The sequence below is a fragment of the Magnolia sinica genome, chromosome 4, assembly GCF_029962835.1.
Source record: "Magnolia sinica isolate HGM2019 chromosome 4, MsV1, whole genome shotgun sequence".
Taxonomy (NCBI): domain Eukaryota; kingdom Viridiplantae; phylum Streptophyta; class Magnoliopsida; order Magnoliales; family Magnoliaceae; genus Magnolia; species Magnolia sinica.
Window position 1 is genome coordinate 115,682,283 of NC_080576.1, and position 20,474 is coordinate 115,702,756.

The window sequence follows — 20,474 nt, forward strand, 5'->3', positions numbered from 1 at the left end:
GAAAATGACCAACGGTCCGTATTAAACTGATATTATTGGACTCAATAATAAGTATAATTTTTTTTTAAAAATTTATAATACTAGATAATATACGATGAATGATTCAGATCTTGAAAAATATCTTCAAGTTGGCAAACGTGCCGCGAAGTTAGTCTCTAAGTCTCACGCGAGCGACTATACTTTGTAGTCCTTAAAAAAAGGAAAAAGAAAAGAATCTGGTATATGCCGCCACCAAGCGAACCTGTTGTCTACTTCGTAATTCGCGTCATAAAACTCGAAAATACCGCCAATCCCTTCCCCTCACACCGGTTTCTGGTTTCCCGATCACCAGAAGATGGCGGTTTTCCGTCGTCTCCTCCTCCTCCTCCTTCTCTCCCACCTCCTCGTCTCCTCCCAAACCCTGGATTTCCCCTTCCACAAGAAAAAGCACGAGATCAAAGGCCCCATCAAAACCCTAGTCATCCTCGTCATGGAGAACCGCTCTTTCGATCACATACTTGGATGGCTGAAATCCACCCGCCCCGACATGGACGGCCTGAATGGGTCCGAATCCAATCACATCAACGCCTCCGATCCCACCTCCCCCAGAATCCCCGTCTCCAACGACGCCATCTTCATCGACTCCGACCCCGGCCACTCCTTCCAAGCAATCCGTGAGCAGATCTTCGGATCGAGCGATACGTCTGCAGAATCCGCTCCGATGAACGGCTTCGCTCAGCAAGCAGAGTCCATGTCCCCAGACATGCCCAGGACAGTAATGAGCGGATTCGAGCCTTCGCTCCTCCCGGCCTATACGGCTCTCGCCAATGAGTTCGCCGTCTTCGATAGGTGGTTCGCCTCCGTGCCGTCCTCGACGCAGCCGAATCGGTTCTACGTGCACTCGGCCACGTCCCATGGTGCATCGAGCAATGTCCGGAAGGATCTCATCCGTGGATTTCCGCAGAAGACGATCTTTGACTCGCTGGACGAAAATAACCTTAGCTTCGGGATATACTACCAGAACATCCCGGCGGTGCTCTTCTTCAAGAGCTTGAGGAAGCTCAAGCACGTGTTTAAGTTCCATGATTATAAGCTGATGTTTAAATTGCACGCGAAATTGGGGAAGCTGCCGAATTATGCGGTGATTGAGCAACGTTACTTTGATGTGGCGCTGACCCCGGCTAATGATGACCATCCATCGCACGACGTCGCACGGGGGCAGAAGCTGGTGAAGGAGGTCTATGAGGCTTTGCGAGCCAGCCCGCAGTGGAACGAGACGGCGCTGCTGATTACATATGATGAGCATGGTGGATTTTACGATCATGTGCCGACGCCGGTGTCTGGTGTTCCAAACCCAGATGGGATTGTGGGGCCCGACCCATTCTACTTTAGGTTTGATAGGTTGGGTGTTCGGGTTCCGACGATCTTGGTCTCACCATGGATTGAGAAGGGAACAGGTGAAATGTTAACTCTTTTTTCCCCCTTCCTTGCATGCATCTTTGGACTGAATAATGTGAAATTGGGTTAGCTTGGTTTTGAATTCTGATTCTCTCTGTTCTTGGTTGGGATTTATGTGCATTTGTATGCCTAATTGAACTGGATTGTGACAATTCAATTCAATTCAATGTAGAAGAAATAACCAAAGTGAAGGTGGTGCCATTTTAATTCATAATGATGACAGACAAACAATTTACTAAACAGCAATTCCGTGTGTTTTGAGTTGGAGCTGAACTGATAATAATTTCAATTTGTGTCAAATCCCTCATTATGGATTGAGTGGGGCTAACCTACCTTTTCTCCTTCCCAGTTGATTAAATTGAATTTCGATCCCATTGAGCATTAAAAACAACACTACAATTCTTGAATTATAGATGCTAAGTTTACTTGGCATCATCGCAAATTGCATTTGGTAGATAAGTACATGGTGCAGTTGCTTTTGTTCTTCTTCTGTCATTGAATGCTCAGTTTCATCATTTCATGATTGTCAAATGAAGACATGCTGTTTTATTCTGTATGTTTTGTTTGCCTATGATTCATTGGAAGAAGCAGCAGTTTGCTTGTAGTTCTACCATGAACTAATATGGCGAGCTGTTGGTTTACTGTTCTTCTCTTAATTTCACTGAAAAATTTTAATCTCAGTGCAAAACTAAGTACATAGACTGGCTGTGGACAAGGTAATGATATCAGTTTTCTCCATACTGACCTAGAACTTCAACCAGAACTTTTGGGTTATCTGTAGGTTGAGCATTCTGGAGCAATTTTTTGTTTTTGCATTTGTTTGCTTTAGATGTTTAAGATAATTACGGTGGCAGGAAACTTTGGTTGCCTGCAGCTTTGAGACCTGAACATGTTCCTTGTATGAGCTAGCTGGAAGTAGCATATGGTACCCCCTCTGAACAAGTAAATGGCATACGAATTTAGTTCTACAATCATGTGATTCTTCTTCAAGTCTGGGGGGATTTAAGTTCCATCCCCTGCTGCGACTGATGGTGAGCTTAACACATCAGTTTGTGAGGTTTCCAATACCAAAAGCTGACTTCAGAAGAATAGTTCATTAGTTGTACTGTGCTTGTTGAGCTTTAGTGGGAGAAAGCTACTCTTGAATCATGCGCCATTTGTCTTGACAAATTTGTATTTCCACTCTTCCAGATTGGTCCAGATGATTGTGTTAGTGGAAGTCTAGACTTGGTGTCTTTGGTTAGTCATTCTCCTTGGAAATTTTCTTTGAAGCTATAGATTTACCTGATTAATGGTCCACAGGAGGAATGCAGATTCAGGGAGGAGTGACCGTGGGGCCCACTTTGATGTATATGTTGTACGTCCACGCTGTCCATCTGTTTTGCTAGCTCATTTTAGAGCATGAGCCCAAAAATGAAGTGGATCCAAATTGCAGGTGGACCACACCACATGGAAGAGTGGTGATTGAGTGCCCGCCATTAAAAACTTCCTAGGGCACACTGTAATGTTTATTTTCCATCCAACCTGTTGATAAGGTCACACAGACCTCGATGAAGGGAAACACAAATATCAGCTCGATCCGAAACTTTTGTAGTCCACTAGCATTCAATCTCCACTGTTTCCTGTGGTGTGGTCCACCTGAGATTTGGATCTAGTTCTTTTTTGGGCCCACACCTGAAAATGAGTTAGCAAAATGGATGGACGGCATGGATATACAACAATACATCAAGGTGGGTCCCACGGTCACGGCCTTACCGAATCGTTGTTCCCACAGGAGTTGATAGCAGAAATAGACAGGAGGTCTGCAGGAGATAATGGCAAGAAAGTGTTATAACTGATTAATGGCTTGGAAAATGAGTTTGATGTCTATCCCTGTTTAAATTTGTAATCTGAAGGGTTATGACATGGGAGAGTTGCCCAGAATATCTATTTGCTTAGACAGAAATGCTAAACTAGTATTTGGATCTGTGTTGCCCGGGTGAAAGGTAGGCATACTAAATGCATCAACAGCAGTGGAAACCAAAACTCAAATTTGGTGACTTGAACCCACAAGTGCCACAATGTATGAAATTAGATTCCAACTCCACTACCCATTGTCTTATATTTTTTTCAAAGCATGATTCATGAATCATGTTTATAGTTTCTATTGTAACGGTGCATATTGCAATTTCTGTGGATATGATAGTTCTTCTTGGGCTATATTACAAGTTTGCAACCTGAGTCCTGTTGAAGTGGTGTGCTGACTTCTAATTGTTTTGTACAGTGATCCATGAACCTGATGGACCGACTCCACATTCCCAGTACGAACATTCGTCTATTCCTGCGACGGTAAAGAAGCTTTTCAACCTCAACTCAAATTTTCTAACAAAGAGGGATGCATGGGCTGGGAGCTTTGAGAACTATTTCTTCCTCCGTGACAGTCCCCGTGGTGATTGTCCAGGTACGCATTAAAAAAACACAATCATGATGTTACTGATATCCTATCCGTTCCTCCACATATTAGGTTGCCAGTTATGATTGTTTCATCTTTTCATAGAAATGTCAAAAGGTAAGCTATATTCTATTCTCTGTATTATTAGAAATGATTGTAGCAAAGGTATCCACTATTTACCCCCAACATGTTGATGCAGACATCCTTCCTGTGTACAATTGGCAGCCACTAAAATACTAAGTCACGCAACCATACTAACAAAGGTAGAAATTAGAATGTTTCTACCGAACAGGTAGGTTATGATCATCTTCCCTAAAAGATGACTCGTTACTATGTTACTGGATCATATAATTGGTGGGATGGATCAAATTGAATCATTGAACTGGTTCGTAAATCAAAACTTTTTGTTTTTATGTTTTTAGAGACATAATAGATAGAGGATCCAGTGCTGTCAACAGTATCCAAGTTATCAAGCATATGGTATCCATTTATCACATTGATGTACTGGTTTCTCTCTTGCCGGAATTGACAATGTAAAGAAAAGAAGAAAGAACGAAAGAACTGGTCAAAAAGAAAAGCAGGGGAAATGGAAGAAGTTAGGGAAGCATACAACCAACTGGGCAAAAATCTCCCAATCCATGGTATTGATAATTCAATTTGTGTAATTTGCCTATCTGCTTGATCTTGTACATTGTACCTCATGCACGGGATTTAGTACTTGATAACTAACATAGACATTTGTGTTTAGCCTTTGATACTTACCTCAATTAATGAATGAAAATGCATTGGAAAAGTTAAGATGCGGTGAGGTCCACAATATTCTAACATCCCACGTCAAATTTTTTGCCAAATTTAAAACATTCCATGGCATTTTAATGTAATTTTAGAACATTTTTATCTCCCTACAATCCACAAGATGAACTCGTTTGAAGACAGCTAGATCTTACGTGTACATTTCTTTCGGGTAGTATTAAAAGTTGCATTGAGAACTATGAAATTCAACTCAAATTTTGGGATCTGAACTGTAAATTGAATGATCTTAGCAATGTTGAATTTTGATCTTTGTTGCAGAAAAACTCCCAGAAATCCTAAGATCACTGAGACCTCATGGACCAAAGGAAGATTTGGCCCTTTCAGAGTTTCAAGAGGAGCTTATTCAGCTAGCTTCCCAGCTCAATGGGGACCATGTCCTCAACACATACCCAGATATCGGTAAAAGCATGACTGTGGGTCAAGCTAACAAGTATGCGGAGGATGCGGTTGCAAGGTTCCTGGAAGCCGGAAGAGCCGCTCTTAGGGCAGGAGCAAATGAAACCGCAATTGTCACCATGCGACCTTCCCTCACAAGCAGGACATCAGGAACTTCGAACTCTTACTTGCAAAGCAGTTGATTCCGCTCCAGGTCTGCATTCACTTGTACACGTCACATCACCGAATACACTTATATTAAATTCTGTATTATATTGAACTCCTTTGAAGGTGACCATACTGTGGGCTCTGTTATATAAGCGGGCAATCACATCATCTCATCCTCCGTGTAGAGGATAGCAAGGGTCTTGCGCTCAACATCTCAACGATTTTTGGATGCTTTTGAGTCCTGAAATGGCCTATACGTTCAACCTCTTATGGCAGTTCAGATTTAATGTACAATTGTTATTTCGTTCTGCTTCTAGCAAGTCCTTGTACATCACATAAGCGTCCAGACCCTGTGTTTCTATTATACATTTCTCATACTAAAAATTTTTAAGTAAATCCTGTGTTTCTATTATTCATTTCTCATACTAAAAAATGTTTAGTAATAATAATAGCTGGTTGTATGCAGTTCATGAATCCTATGGGGACCTGTTCATCAAGTAGATGTAGCTTCGTTTTGCTGCTAATCAGGCCAGCCTGGAAACTGGATGGGCCACCGCATGTTTCCACCCCTGTACATTTACGGAGGATCTGGGACCTCTTTCTCTGGTGCGGCCCATCTGATGACTGGTCTGACCTTATCCTTCTGCGATGGTACTTGGGAGTGGTGCACTTGTCTCGGGGTCTCTTACATGCCGCACATTGGCAGTTGGAGCAAGTAGCCAATAGTATCTCTTCGTTACAAGTTCATTACTGACCTCTCGTATTTTCTCAAGCTGTTTTTTCTCCCTTCCTAGTAAGAGAATTTTGGTATAGCCTATCGTTGATAGGCAGGCAGTGAGAATTTGTACACCCCAAATCAAACCGTCCAATCGTGGGCCCTATTAACCAGTTATTGAACTAATTTGTTATTTCCAACCGGCCAGCTGGTGGACAGCTGGACATTCCATGGACCGTTGATGCAAAAAATAGTCAACGACGCAAATGCATGCGACCAACAAGTGTTGAACCAATATGATTTTAGGATGGTGATGATTCTTATCCTGCCACGTCACTAATCGGATCCTTATTGGCAGGTGGGGCCCACTAATCCAAGGGTGCCATTTGGGTGGCCTGGGATCTTTTCCTTTTTGATTGATCTTGGTCCATTGTTTTTGCCTTTATTCGGGTAAGGACTCCAATTTTAAGAGTCTGATTGGATGATGAAAGATTATTCTTTCCTAACAGAGCAGACGCCAATGTTTTTCACAGCTTACAAAATGGTGGTGGCTCATCTTTTATCACTTGTGGCACTGATTGACAGCTATCCAGATCACCCAAATTGTGGGTCACGTCATGAACAGAGCACATCTTTAAGATTATACTGATCAAGAAATCCTAAGCATCCAAGTAATGGGTATCAAATGAATGGTTAAAAGTAAATAGATAGTGGTCCAAATTCAAAGGAAAAGAGATCAGATGGTTGATATTATCTTTCAATGAGATTTTTGGGTTATATTCCATCTAAAGTTGGTTCAGCAATTTGGACGGTCTGAATTTCTGGACTACTATGCCTTATGTCCAGTTGAAGCATCTCCATCATTTTCTGAAATTGTGCCCAACTTACCAATGAGTCTGGCCCTTTGCCGAATACGCCCGCGAGGAATGGACAAGGAATATCCACGGAGGTTCTCTGAATGCGCTGAATGGTAAGGGTATGACAACCAGTATTTGACGGTTTCAAAGATGAGAAATGCTCCCATATGCTAACTTTCACATACAGCCCCTCTGTGACGTGCGACAAAGTCAAGGATTATCACGTGGACGGCTAGGATCTGAGTATATACACACACATATACACACAAAATTCAATTCAAGAGTCTAGCATTGACTATAACTTGTGAGTCACAGTCCTAAGCTTAAGCAATCTATGAACACACTTGGCTGCCAATACCAAAGTCAAGTGACCCAAATAGCTTTCTAAAGGTAGGACATTTAGGTGTTAATTTAAAATTTTAAGTGAAAAGTTACTATTTATACGAAATTACACTTTTTTTATAAAAAGGTACTTTAGAAGAGAAGTGAAATGAATTAAATTTAAGTCAGGAGACATCAGTTATTATTTAGGAAAAGTTATCAATTTAGGTGATGTAGAGCAGGTTGCAGATACTTTCATGTCGAATATGTATCGAGAGTATCATATAACCAGTGGTATATCCTTTGAACTAGTGGTAAATCCTTTGAACCTAACAAAGAATAACTGCAATTTGGAAGTAATTCAAGATGTGTCCACCAACCCTGTTCCTTGACCTATAAAAGTCGTTAGTCTTCCGTAGTTGCATGAGATCGGTGAGCAAGCTGTCACCCACGTGCCACGTGTGGTGTATCTGATCGGTTCATGAGGTGGGTTCCACCATAAAGGCTACCTGGCACAAAAAACAGGCTGGCGGGTTCATCAGGGCTGTGAGGGGGCTTCGGCGGGCGGGCCATTGAGAGCACTAGAATTCGCATGGATTTGTTACATCAGAGCATGGAAAGGTCTGAGCTTATTCCAACCGTCAAATCTCTTTTGTAGAATGTGGGATGCCAGATGAATGGACCTGCCTGCCTAACTAGTGCATGGTGTTCTTCATGGTAGGGCCCACCTTATGCATGCCTAGGACGTCTTATAGTATGTGATAATGTGAACATTAGATAGACCCCTGAGGAATCTGAGCTGTATAGATAGCAGAAAGGCACCCCCTCTCTTTTAATCCTTGGGAGCATTTCTGCAACCCCGGATGGCTTCAACCCACGCACCATCCGTTTTAACTTCCGCAATGGCCCAGATTCGGACCGGGCTTAGACCTATCGGCTTGGTAAAGTATGTCTGGACTGATCAATTTGGGCTTAAACCCATTAGCTTGGCATAGTCCGTATGGACTGATTCAATTTTGAGATGGGCTTGGGCTCAAGTCATTTTAGCAACCCATACGTGTTGAACGTAGGCTGTTTATTTCATTTCTTTAGGTGTCTATTTCTTTGTGCATGTGTGGCCCATTTGATCTACGGATAAATTAGTAACATTTAAGTGGAAAATAGGGATCTATATTATTTTTAGGGATGGGCCTGAGCCTACCTAAAATTTTCCTAGTAGAAGAGTCTTGCACCTTAAGTGTGGGGTTGGGCCAGGAACAAACATGGCTCAGTGCTGCGATTGTAATTTCATTACTCCGCAGAAGAAGAAGAAGAAGAAGAAGAACAAAAACAGAAAATAGATTCCTGAAATAGTAGAAGACTGGAATCAAAGGGTTTCCTTGCTTTGCGAAATGGCGGACAAGATGGAGAACGAAGCCAGCAGCAGCGGCGGTGGCAGCAGGGGCGAAAGCATCGTCATCGATCACGGCCGCTTCTTGAGTCCTTGTGGTTACTGCAATTCCGGAGGATTTACCAGTTGCTCTCACGGTCGGTGCTCTCGATTCACTCCCGTTGTTTCTAATGGAGGATTTTCTCTTTTCTTTATTTCCATCCATAAAATTGATGATTTATTGGATTTTAAATGATTGTTTCCTTTCTAGTCTAGCGCAGATCACATGATAATTTAGATACTAAAAGGGTGGATCCACCGCTGTTTCTGCCGTTTCTCTTCTCCAACCTTTTATTTAGGATGCGTTTGGTTGCCCCGGATATTACGAAATTTCATGATAGTTTGCACTGAATGAGACTGATTGATCATGAAATTTCATGATATTTGCTGCAACCAAACAAAGCCTTGGTCTTTGAGTTCTTAGATGTGATTAATTGTGTAATCATGTGGCTTTTTTGGTTGATTTTATCTCCATATTGAGTATTTTGATTGATAACTTTGATTTTTGTCGTTTACTTGATTTTTTGTTTTGTCACCTTTATAATCCTAATTCAATCTTTTGGGAAAGTTTTGGTTGAGAAGATGTTCTAAAATGGATGTTTACATTTGTGAGCTTCTAGCAGTAGTTCGTGGCATGATGGAGTTTCTTTATTTGACATTTCTAGTGTGAAAGTGATGCATGTGTTTTTTTTTTTTTTTATTACCTCTTATTTTTATTTTATTTTATTATTATTTTTTAAAAATTCTCGTAATCTTTTGAGTCGAGTAAGTGATGCATGTGCTTGCTTTAGGAAATTTGACCTAAATTAAAGTGGACGCTTGTTATTATGATTCTGATGTATCCGTGTGTTACTCAAAGGCACACAAAGTGACTGCCCTAGTTAATCAAACACAGTGTTGTACACACTAAACCAGCCGTTGAACGGAAAAAGTTTCTGATTTGGTTTTCTATGGTCCAGCCACTGGTCTGATTGGTGGAACCAGTTGACTTTTAAAATATTGAATAATGAAGAAAATAATGTGTTTTTAAAAATAACCACATAAAGGAAAATTTAGAAAAAGAAGTTCAAAATAATATAAAAACAAAAATTTAGTAAAAAATACTGTATCAAAAATATTTATTACTATGTAATACATAAACACAATGAATTTTAAGGCAAATATAAATTACCTATTTTTTTTTATATATATTTATTGGAGGATAACTGAAATTTCATTAAAGCAGGAGTAGGAAACAAAGGAAACAAAAGGGATGATGAGGAATCAGCCGGCTAATACAAGGGAGAAGAATTCCCCCCAGAACTCTCAAAAGCGTCAATCGGGCTCCCCATAAAATCTTTATCAGTCCCGGCCCATTCCATCGCTCACCATTTTCCTTGTGAAAAGCTTGATTCAGACTTGCAGCCTTGTCATTGAAGGATCACCCGTTGCTCTGTTACCAAATCAACCAAATTATAGATAGAAGGACCATCACCATATCGTTCTTTGCTTCCCTCCTTGGCAAAGTGCCACATTGAAAATAAATCCCCAAGCTAATGATGGGGCATGACTTAATGGACTTCTAGCAGGGCAAAAAGCTCTACTAAATTTTCCTAGTGATGGAGAAATGCATAAATATGTGATCCACATGTTCTGCATCATGTAAGCATAGGATGCATGTGTTGGGGATAATTATTTGCCCTTTTCCAGATTATCAATCGTGAGATTTATTTTTTTTCCCCTTTCCCACTAACCAACCAAAAATCACCACTCAAGGAGATCCTGGAGATTTTCAAATATGGCTAATTAGATCCTTGGATTGTGGCATGTAAGTATTTTGCATACTCTCATAACAGGATTTCACCATAAAGTACTGGCTTTATTTGCATTCCACAACCATCTGTCCCTTTTGAGAGATAAGTTGCCTTGATTATGAAGCAACTCCATACTGATCACCTCATCTAGAAGATCCCTTCTGAAACTAGGATTCCACACTGTTTGCTCCCCCAGCCTCGAAATGCAATGGGCAATGAAAGATTTCGTCTCCCTTGCCACCTTGTATAAATGTGGAAGATCCAAAATTGAAAGGCCTATTGCCGCAACATCTATCCTCCCAAAATGTGACGCGCATCCTGTCTCCTAGACAAAAAGAATATCTCTCTTTGAAAGACTTTGTCATTTTGAGAATACGTTCCAAATTCCTGAGGCCCTATAGGAGGATGAAGAAGCCGTAAACCACCACCCCCTATCTTTGCCATACTTACATGATAGCACCTTATTTCATAAACTGTCCATCTCCTCCCTTAATCTCCACAATCACTTGGCTAGGAGAACTAGATTAAAGAGCTTCAATGATCTCATGCCCAACCCCACTTTCTCCTTTGGTTTACAAACATCGACCCTGTTAGCTAGGTGGAATTTCTTTTTCCCTTTTGCACCTTCCCATAGAATCTCCCTTTGCATTCTTTCATCTAACATTTTGATCATACTAACAGGACAATGAAACAATGCCACGAAATATTATGACATGTTTGTGAGTGCCACTGTAATCAACATGATGCGGGCCATGCAGCCTCCAAAAGTTAAATGTTTGCTTTTCCATCCGGATAATTTCTGCTGAATTGTTTCCAATGCTATATCCCATAAATGCTTTGTGGGTTTCCAATTGCAAAGGGGCAAGTCATGATAAGACGAAGGGAGCTTTCCTTTCTTACACCTGATGTGCATACTCTTTGACATATTTTTAATTGCTAAGCTGCAGACCCAAGAGTTCACTTTTTTGTATATTGATTTTCTGACCTGACACATGCCGTTAAAAACTTCTTGGGGCCACAGAAGGTTTTGATCAAGCTAATATTTGTGTTTTCCCTTCATTCAGGTCTGTGCGACCTTATGAACATGTTAGATGGCAAATAAACCTTACGGTTGCCCCAGGAAGGTTTCAATGGCAACTCCTTCAATCCCCACTGCTTTCTGTGGTGTGGTCTACTTGACATTTGGACGTGCCTCATTTTTGGGCTCATGCTCTATAATGATATGGAAAAATTGATGGATGCTGTGGATCTCACACATAAATCATGGTAGGGCTCAGACAAGATCCACGCATTAGAAGTTATGTTTTGTAGCATGCAATCTATTTGGAAGAGAGAAAATCGGCATGTTTTGTGAGCTAGTGCCATTGGCAATGACGTGGACCAGTGAGAAGCAACAGATATCCCTATGCCTTTAAAGCAAACAATCCGCACCTGGAACCGGCAATGTGGGTGCGACCTTGACGGTATGGGCCACCTCGATGTATGCAACATATATCCACGCTGCCCATCTGTTTTTCGAGCTTATTTTAGGGCGTAATCCAAAAGGAAGAAGATACAAATTTCAGGGGGATCACATCATAGGAAACAGTGGTTGTTGATCGCCCACTATTAAAAACTTCCTAAGGTCACCATAATTACTTTTGACCATCCAACCTCTTGATAATGTCACACAGACTTGGATGAAAGGAAAAACAAAATATCAGCTTGATCCAAAACTTTCGTGGCTCACAAAAAGTTTTTAATGTCCAATAACCACTGTTTCATGTGGTGTGGTCCACCTGAAATTCGTATCTGCTTCATTTATTTTTGACGGCCTAAAATAAGCTAGAAAAACAGATGAACGGCGTGGAAACACATTTCATTGATCGAGTGTGGGCCCTGCCGTTAGGGTCACACCAACGTTGCTGGACCCGAACTTCTACAGCCCCTGCATGTTTTACACCTACTGTTGGAAACTTTACAAGGCCCACCCTGATGTTTATGAGGGCAAGCCAACCTGTTGATAAGGCCACACAGACATGGATGAAGGGGAGGCACAAAATCAGCTTGATCCGAACTTCTATGGCCCCAACCTGTTTTTAATGGTAGGCATTCCATTATCAGCGTTTCCAGTGGTAGGGTCCACCTGTGCTCTGGATCTGGCTCATTTTTAGGCTCATGATGTAAAATGAGATCGCAAAATGAATGGACGGCGTCAATCACACATACATAAAGGTGGGCCCCGTAGAATCTTCCACTCGCCTACCCCTTGCAATGAGGTATAACTGTAAAAAACAAAAGGGTGCAGGGACAAATCCGTCACTTAGACACCTTAACGGCACAATTCCGTCTCTCAGCATTAGTCAAGGTGCAAGGCAGTTTTTTCTCCTTATTTGCAAACCTTGGGCGTTTTGTTTTAAATATTTTGAAAGCATGCGTTTATTTAGGATAGCCTAAAAGGTAGGCGGTTATATGGGAAATCCCTTTTTTTAACACACCCTCACACCCACACACACCACATGGATGCTCAAACCCATGACCTTAGTGTTGAAACCCACGGGGTCTTCCATTACTAAGCTGTACGGTTTTAGCATAACCAGCTGAACTGGCTGGTTGGACTGGTTTTCATTGGTTTTTGACCAGTTTTGGATGGTTTTGACTGGCACTGAGCTCAGTGATGGTTTGGTATGAAACCGGACTCCCATAGGCCATTAGTTCCGGTCGAACCCAATAGGACAATCGATTTGGTTTGTTGTGGGTTGTACAAAATTGCTCACATGTCATTGCCCATTGGCATCAGCGTTCAAAACCTCACTGGACTCATGTATCTTTCTGTTCTCGGTAAATGGCCATCTTGCTTCTTTAGAGAGAAAATAAGACGTGAAATTGTTTTTCCTTTGTTTTAATTATTGTAATGTTGAAGTCTGAACTCTTAAGTAAACTCAATGTAGCCCATTTGCTTCTATTTAGGTGAAAAGGATTAGTAACATGCATTAGTTTTGGGGTTGAGCCCTTTCTTAATTGGAGAGTGCTCCATGTTGCAACTTTGAGGTTGTGGATTCGAACCAAGATTGGTTGCCCAGAAGGGACATGCATTGTCCTTGCCTTTAATTGATCAGTATGTCACAGGGAGGAATTGTGATAGATTCTTACAGCAGAAACATTTGTTACATGTGCATTTTCTTATTGAAAATATGGTGCCTTTTTTGCATTTTAGTCACACTCTTACTATAAACCATCTTTTGCTTTTAATCTTCATAATGCCTACCTATAAGTATTGATGGACATCTCGATTGTACAGTTTACCCATATATTCTGTTGAAGTACTCTTATTGAAAATTTGGTTTGCCATTGTATGAATTAATATTCAATTTGAAAGCATCTTTGATAAGGTTAGTTTTCATGAAGGGACTGTTTTCTCTTGTTTTGATTTGGTTTAAATGATCAAAGTCTTGGTTCTCCATCACACAATGAAACATTTACATCTATAAGGCTTTACGTATTATGTTGTTTTTTTAAAATTTATTTTAAATAAAATAAAATTAAATTAATTTTCGTGTTTGCACGACTCTTGCAGGTTTACAGGCTCACAGCATTACAGTTGATGACTACCAAGGTCTGTTTCTTGACATATTCACTGTATTACGAAAATGTGACTTCATGCCAATATTTTAAAAACTGAACTGGATGTTGAACCAGAAAGGTGTCTGGCTGACCAGTTTCAACTGTTGGTTCATTTTGGTCGAACCAGTGATGGTCCAGTTTAATGGGTGAAATCAAATGGTTATGATCCATTAAAAAAGAAGAATCAAATGGTTATGATTGCCTAATCAATCTATTTTATTTCTATGCCTTGTGTATTAATGTATGGTGGATGAATTGCTGCTTTTCTTTTGAATTCCCTTTTAGATTTTCTTTACAATACATATTTCTTAATCTTTTTTGTGCACATCTGGGGCAGAACTTCTTGACCGAGGCTGGAGGAGATCTGGGTCAATTCTTTACAAACCTGAGATGGAATTGACATGCTGCCCCTCATATACCATCCGTCTCAAGGCACGTGATTTTGTTCCCAATAAAGAGCAAATTCGTGTGTCGAGACGAATGCAAAGGTAATGCAAAGGCATGTTTGTTGAGTCTCTCCTTTTACCATTTGGATGATGCCTTCTCTTCGTCTAGGCTCTTTTTTTTTTTTCTTCGCCCCCCTCTGTCTAGGCTTTCTTCCTACTGTTCAAGATCCTAAACTTAAAAGGAATGCCCAGCTGTGTGGACAACAAATTAAATAATGTCTAGAGTTAAAAATTAGTAACATGGAGTTCTCTAAGGTAGTTTTATTTGAATCATCATCATCATTATAACCTTGTCCCAGCTACTTGGGGTGAGCCTCATGAATCCTTTATGATTTCTTATCAAAATTCAATGAATGGCTGCCTCCAAGTATAGCATCACCACCAAGTGGACTTTCCAAGGTTTACACAGACTTTCCAAGGTTTACACAAAAAAGGGACCATGTAACCAAGGTAGAGCATGTATATATAACAAAGGCATGTCATGAATACGGCTTATAAAATTTTGTATGTTGGATGTGTGTGCATCTGCTATGCCAATTTCAAAGATGTGTACCATAGCCACTAGACAACAAAGACACCCCCTCCATCATAGCAGGGAAAAAACAGTCATGACCAAAAACAAAATAAAAATAAAAATCCAATGCTATATAACTCTTGCCTCAGAGGACTTAGTTCTTAGGTGAAACAAGAATTGTGAGCCAAGCTTTAAAACTCCCATTCAGAGAGACAAATAAATGAATAAGAGTTATAATAATAATAAATAAATAATGAAAAAAATCAATTTGCCCAAGGGTGTTAAACCCATGACAAACATTTTTATGTGCGTGCACCCATGTGAATGCACACTGTCTGTAAAAATCTGTACACACATGCACACATCCTTTGTCTGTCTGTCTGTCTGTCTTCTTCTTCTTCTGTCTATACAAACTGGCAACAATCTCGTAGTAGTTGGCAGGTCCTCCATGATAAGTTGTGGTTTTCCCCAATCCTTAGACCCATTCTTGGTTGACCAGAAACTCAAAAGTAATAACACTTCCCAGATAATAATAACTAGTACTCCATGTACACACGCGCATCTTCAGGAGGTTTGCTAATCCCAAAAGTATGTATAGCTTGGTCCCTCCACACACCAGCACATGTGAAAATTTTGGCACCACTCGTGGTGCATATCCAATCCATCCATCGGGTGAGCCCCCACTAAATGTGCAAGTGAAAAATTTGTGCAGGTTTTTAGATGGCACACTCAATATGAAAAAGCCAGACAAGGTTGAGGATGAGCCCAACTCTTGTCGGGATCTAGGCAGCTTGGTCAGTAATGCATCTTCAAGCACAATGGTGTCAAAATCCATCGCAAAGGAATCCCCTGCTGGGGGTTGTGGAGAGAAACATAGGGCTGAAGAATATATTCAGTATTTATCCAGCAGAGTTGATAATGCTGTAAGGACATGTGTGGAAAGGGGTGAAATTCCTTCTTCTGTTCGACTCCCCAAGGCTATTGTTAAAAAAGTGACACCACTAGCCAAGAAGAAGCTAATTGAAATATGTGGAGATCTATTGTACACTAGCAACATTTCATTTCAGATTGCAGCAGTGCTGAGACGGTCTCAATCGGCAGAAAAGGATGCTAACCAATTAGGGTTATCAAAGAGCAATGTTACTGAAAGTGGGCAACTGCTGGAGGTTTCACCTAAACTTGTTGCAGAGATACTTGCATGCTTGTTAGATCAGCAGGGAGACCTCTCCAGCCTGTTAATCAAAGCTTGCAATGGGCACCTTAATTTTTATTCCAATACCACTGAAATCGGTTCACATGAAGCATCTGCCAATTTCAGCTCTTCTGCCCAATCTTCTGGAGGCAGTGGAGCTAAAGCCAAATGCAGTATTGTGATTGATAACCATGGCTTCTCTCAACATAAAAGGCGAAGACTTGACATTTGTTTGAAAAGGTCAAGTTTTGATCCTGAAGAATATGCTTTATATAGAAGATATCAAATTCGAGTGCATAACGATAAACCAGCTGAAGTCACGGAAATCTCATACAAAGAATTTTTGGTGGACACTCCCATAGTTTTTGTTCCACCATCTGGTGATGGGACTGTTCCACCTTGTGGTTTTGGTTCTTTCCATCAGCAGTATGTGATTGATGGGCAACTTGTTGCAGTTGGTGTGGTGGATATCCTTCCGAGATGTTTGTCAAGCAAATATTTGTTCTGGGACCCAGATCTTGCCTTCTTATCACTTGGGAATTATTCAGCTCTGCAAGAAATAAATTGGGTCAAGGAGACTCAAGCCCACTGTCCTAGTCTTCAGTACTATTATCTTGGTTATTATATTCATTCCTGCAGCAAGATGAGATACAAAGCCGCATACCGTCCATCTGAACTTCTATGCCCACTTCGTTACCAGTAAATTCCCATTCCTTCACTATCTATGGGCAAGCAAAGCTTTGTGTAACTTTGACATGGTTGCCATTATGCACATGTTTAAATATTTGATAAGTGTAGTGTTTTGGGTTTTTTACTGCAAAATTTCCAAGTAATCCCCATTTTTACTAAATAATGCCTCGACTAATCATTTACTTGTTATTCCTGGGAGTTGCTTTTGGCGACGTGAAATGACCAAAATGCCATTTTTTTCTTCTTTCTTTAGTAAGATGAGAACTGTTGGGCCCATGGTACGTGCATGACATCCAACCTGTCTAACAAATGCAACCTACCATGATGATCATACGAACTGAAAATCTAGATGATCTAATCATAAGGTGGGCCACACCATAAAAAAGCAATGTACACCCCGCAAAAGCATCCAGATTCATGTGTGGCCCGTTTGCTGATTTGATTGGCGAGATCCTTGTTTTGTCTAATCATCATGGTGGGGTTCATATGTTGGATGGGTTGGATGTCATACGCATACCGCGTGCCCCCCTTAGTTCTCAACTTCACCACTTTTCAAACAAAAAAAAGTCAAGGGTATATTTCATAATTTCTCCCCTCAAACAGTCCCTCGAATCTAGATTAACGGAGGCATTTTTTCTTAAAATGAAAACTAGGAAGGAAATTTGTGGTAAAAATCCCTGGATTTTGTGCAATTTTTTCTCAGGGTTTTATATAACCTTTGCCATACTCATTTTACACCTGTGTATCAAATCTGCATCATAGATATGGTTTTTATGTCACCCATCTTGTAGTAATAGTATAGACTATGATTTACATTAACTGATTACTTGCACCACAGCATATATGTCTCTTTCTGGCTGCAAATAATGGTTCTCTTTGTTTAAGAAATCTGTTGTGTATTCTGCAGGTGGGTTCCATTTGATACTGCAAAGCCATTACTGGATAAAAAATCATATGTTGTCCTATCTGATTTTGCAAACTTGGAGAATTGGGCATCTTCCCCACTCCAGGCTGCAGAAAATGCCATTGAACAAGCATGCATTCAGCCTTGTCAAGGGGACCAGATTGAGTCTCATAGAGAGGAAGAGTCTCCTAGTGAGGAAGACGAGGAAATGAATCCTGATTTTGAAGTTGACTTCGGCCCAGAAACCAGTGGCATGGAAGTTGTGCATGAATTGGAAGCTGACGACATTAGTAATATTGTTTTGGATTTGCATGGGGTTCGTCTGAAATACAAGGTAATGCAGCTAATTGTGTTTTCAGCAATATAGAAGACAAAAGGAGAGAGAGGAGGCATGAATTAGAAGAAATTCCTGTCTTGCTGCAACCTACAGGAAGCAGTAACAAGAATATAAAATTTAAGTTGTTTTAGGGCCCGGGGTATCCATGAATTACAAGATTCTGAAACTGGGGCAGCACTGATTTGTGCTCCTCCCTCCTCCCTGAAAGAGATAGAAGAGGTGTGCCATGGCTCAGTGGGAGACAGACTCTGTTTCAGCACTGAGATCATGGGATTGAGTGCCCATGTGGTGGGTGTGTGTGTGTGTGTGTGAGAGAGAGAGAGAGAGAGAGAGAGAGAGTCTCGATGTTGGGATTACATCTAACAACACTGCTTCTGTTTTCTAGGATTTACAACGAGCATTTCATCCCAGCGGCAAAAAGAGGAATATGGATTCGTTAGAACTGCAATTGCATAGATACATGAGAGCAGTGGGTGCTGGACTCTCCCGTTGCATGGTTTACTCCCTTTGATAACTTCCCACTAATTTATGAAATATGTGTGTCAATTGGGGACTGAAAATGCATCCATCCATAAGCTGAAGCTACAGCCCTAATGGAAGTTATTGGTTTCTGGGTATTGTTTTATTGGATCCATTTTGAATGGGTACAGATTCTTGTTCTGGTTTCATCTCTAGATTTGCATTGATGCTTCTTATTTAAGATGTGCCCTAGCTAATGTAGGGGCAAAGGTAGTTAACTTGTTTGCCAGGGACCTCCAAATTGTTGCGGGCCTGAACCTCCACCCCATGGGTGCCCACCCTTGGTGATCGGAACTGTTAATGTGGTGGGGTCTCACTGTAATGCGCTCAACGCAAAAGTCACTATTCAGAAGATCTGATGGGCTCTTCAAACTACCGGTTAAAATTAAGAAGGCATTATTATTTCTAACCATCCATTTGCCTGCCATGGTGAAGCCCACTGGTTTGTCCAATCGGTGGGATTTTTGCATGATGGCTAGTCATGGTGGTGCCAGCTGAACCTGTGGTCTTTATCACCAAGGGTGGGATCCATTTAACAATTTGACAATTGAGATGAGACGAGGTACAATTTGGAGAGGTAATGCAAGTTATTGAACTGATTCTTTTTTTTTTTTTTTTTTTAAATTTAATTTAATTTTATTTTTATTGGGGGATGTTGGGCAGTCACCAAACCAATCCTTTCAATTAGAATGAAGTTTGAATCAGCTGACTCGGCAAAGTTGTGCCCAGAATTAGATATCGATGGGAGAGGATGAATCAAGAGATTATTCAGTTTACTAGGTGGGGTCAGCCAATTCCCAGTTTGCTTGTCAGAAAATAGACACCACGTTTTCAATCTAGTGTCAACAGATCAGGATTGTGGTTGTTTCTGCACTAAATAATTTTCACGCAAGGGTTGGTGCTCCCCTTCCAGGTGAATGAATGCTGTTTAGTCCTTGTTTTGGCACTGGAACTCCCATACCTTTGTGTACGAGATAGCAATGTCTTGCACATTAAGAAATAGATGAGAAAGGAATGGTAACGAAATGTGGGGCAATAGTGCCGGCTGGTACAATGCTTTGAGGATGAAGTTTTCTTATCACTATTAAATCTTGATCAAATGATGGGATCATATTACTGATATTGAGGAATCAATAATCCTTGGTTAATTTAAATGTGAGCCAAGATATGGATCCACATCAGACCTGGGTATGACCCGAGAGACTACAAATGCAAGATCTAGAATGGATCCACATTGGTCCTCATCTGCCTGGCTGTTGGCTTAACCCAACCCTTTTGAGTGCTCACTCGCACGGATGCCATCATGCCATAAAGGCTGCTGCCATAAAAACAGGGCATGGTATGTGAGCTCGCAATCCAGTTCATCTCTCTATGCATACACGGATAGGCAGTGAAACATCTAAAACCCCCTCAAAAGTGCTCCAAAATAAACGCCTCACCAACTTGAAATAAATCAAATCGGTTAATCCAAAATCATAGTTTGGTTTAAAAACACAAACTCAACTCCCATTGGGGGGGGGGAGGGGAATGTAAGGTAAAATTTACAAGTCCATTTTCAGTACTGTGGTTAGGTGTAAGTAGGTTCCAGTTGAAGGTTCTAAGATCAAAAGGGGAAGGCCCAAAAATATATGGGCGAAGGTAGTACCAAAAGATATGAAACCTATAGGTCAGAGAGAGGAAGTGTGCGTAATCAGGGAAGAGAGTTCACTGGTAATGGGAGAGACAACATCCTTTCAGACATACACTTGAGCCTTCAAATGAAAGAGCTCCTCTCCAGCTTTTTTTTTTTTTTTTGGCGAAAGGTCTATGAAAAGAAGAATAAAGAAAATCATGGAAATAGGTTTAACAATTTGGCACATTTCTGGATATTCATTCATAAACCATCTCACCTAACAAATAACCCAAAACCAAATGTGCACTAATATTGAGG

At 40.8% G+C, this 20,474-nt stretch overlaps 2 protein-coding genes across 3 annotated transcripts; both read left to right on the top strand.

Annotated features, from left to right (window-relative positions):
* Positions 1-233: 233 nt before the first annotated feature.
* On the top strand, positions 234-5,636 carry LOC131244000 (non-specific phospholipase C1). The gene is made up of 3 exons (XM_058243664.1): positions 234-1,436; positions 3,701-3,877; positions 4,940-5,636. Exons 1-3 carry the CDS (start codon positions 335-337, stop codon positions 5,257-5,259), a joined length of 1,599 nt encoding a protein of 532 aa, XP_058099647.1. The 5' UTR covers positions 234-334; the 3' UTR covers positions 5,260-5,636.
* Positions 5,637-8,130: 2,494 nt separating this feature from the next.
* Positions 8,131-18,693, top strand: LOC131244001 (arginyl-tRNA--protein transferase 2-like). 2 transcript variants are annotated; one of them, XM_058243665.1, is made up of 6 exons: positions 8,131-8,644; positions 13,896-13,934; positions 14,280-14,430; positions 15,615-16,793; positions 17,692-18,022; positions 18,411-18,693. In XM_058243665.1, the coding sequence occupies exons 1-6, from the start codon at positions 8,509-8,511 to the stop codon at positions 18,534-18,536; spliced, it is 1,962 nt and encodes a 653-aa protein (XP_058099648.1). In that variant the 5' UTR covers positions 8,131-8,508; the 3' UTR covers positions 18,537-18,693. The 2 variants fall into 2 exon arrangements, with proteins under 2 accessions (XP_058099648.1, XP_058099649.1); XM_058243666.1 differs by lacking the exon at positions 14,280-14,430 and having other exon boundaries at positions 8,547-8,644.
* The last annotated feature ends 1,781 nt before the right edge of the window (positions 18,694-20,474 follow it).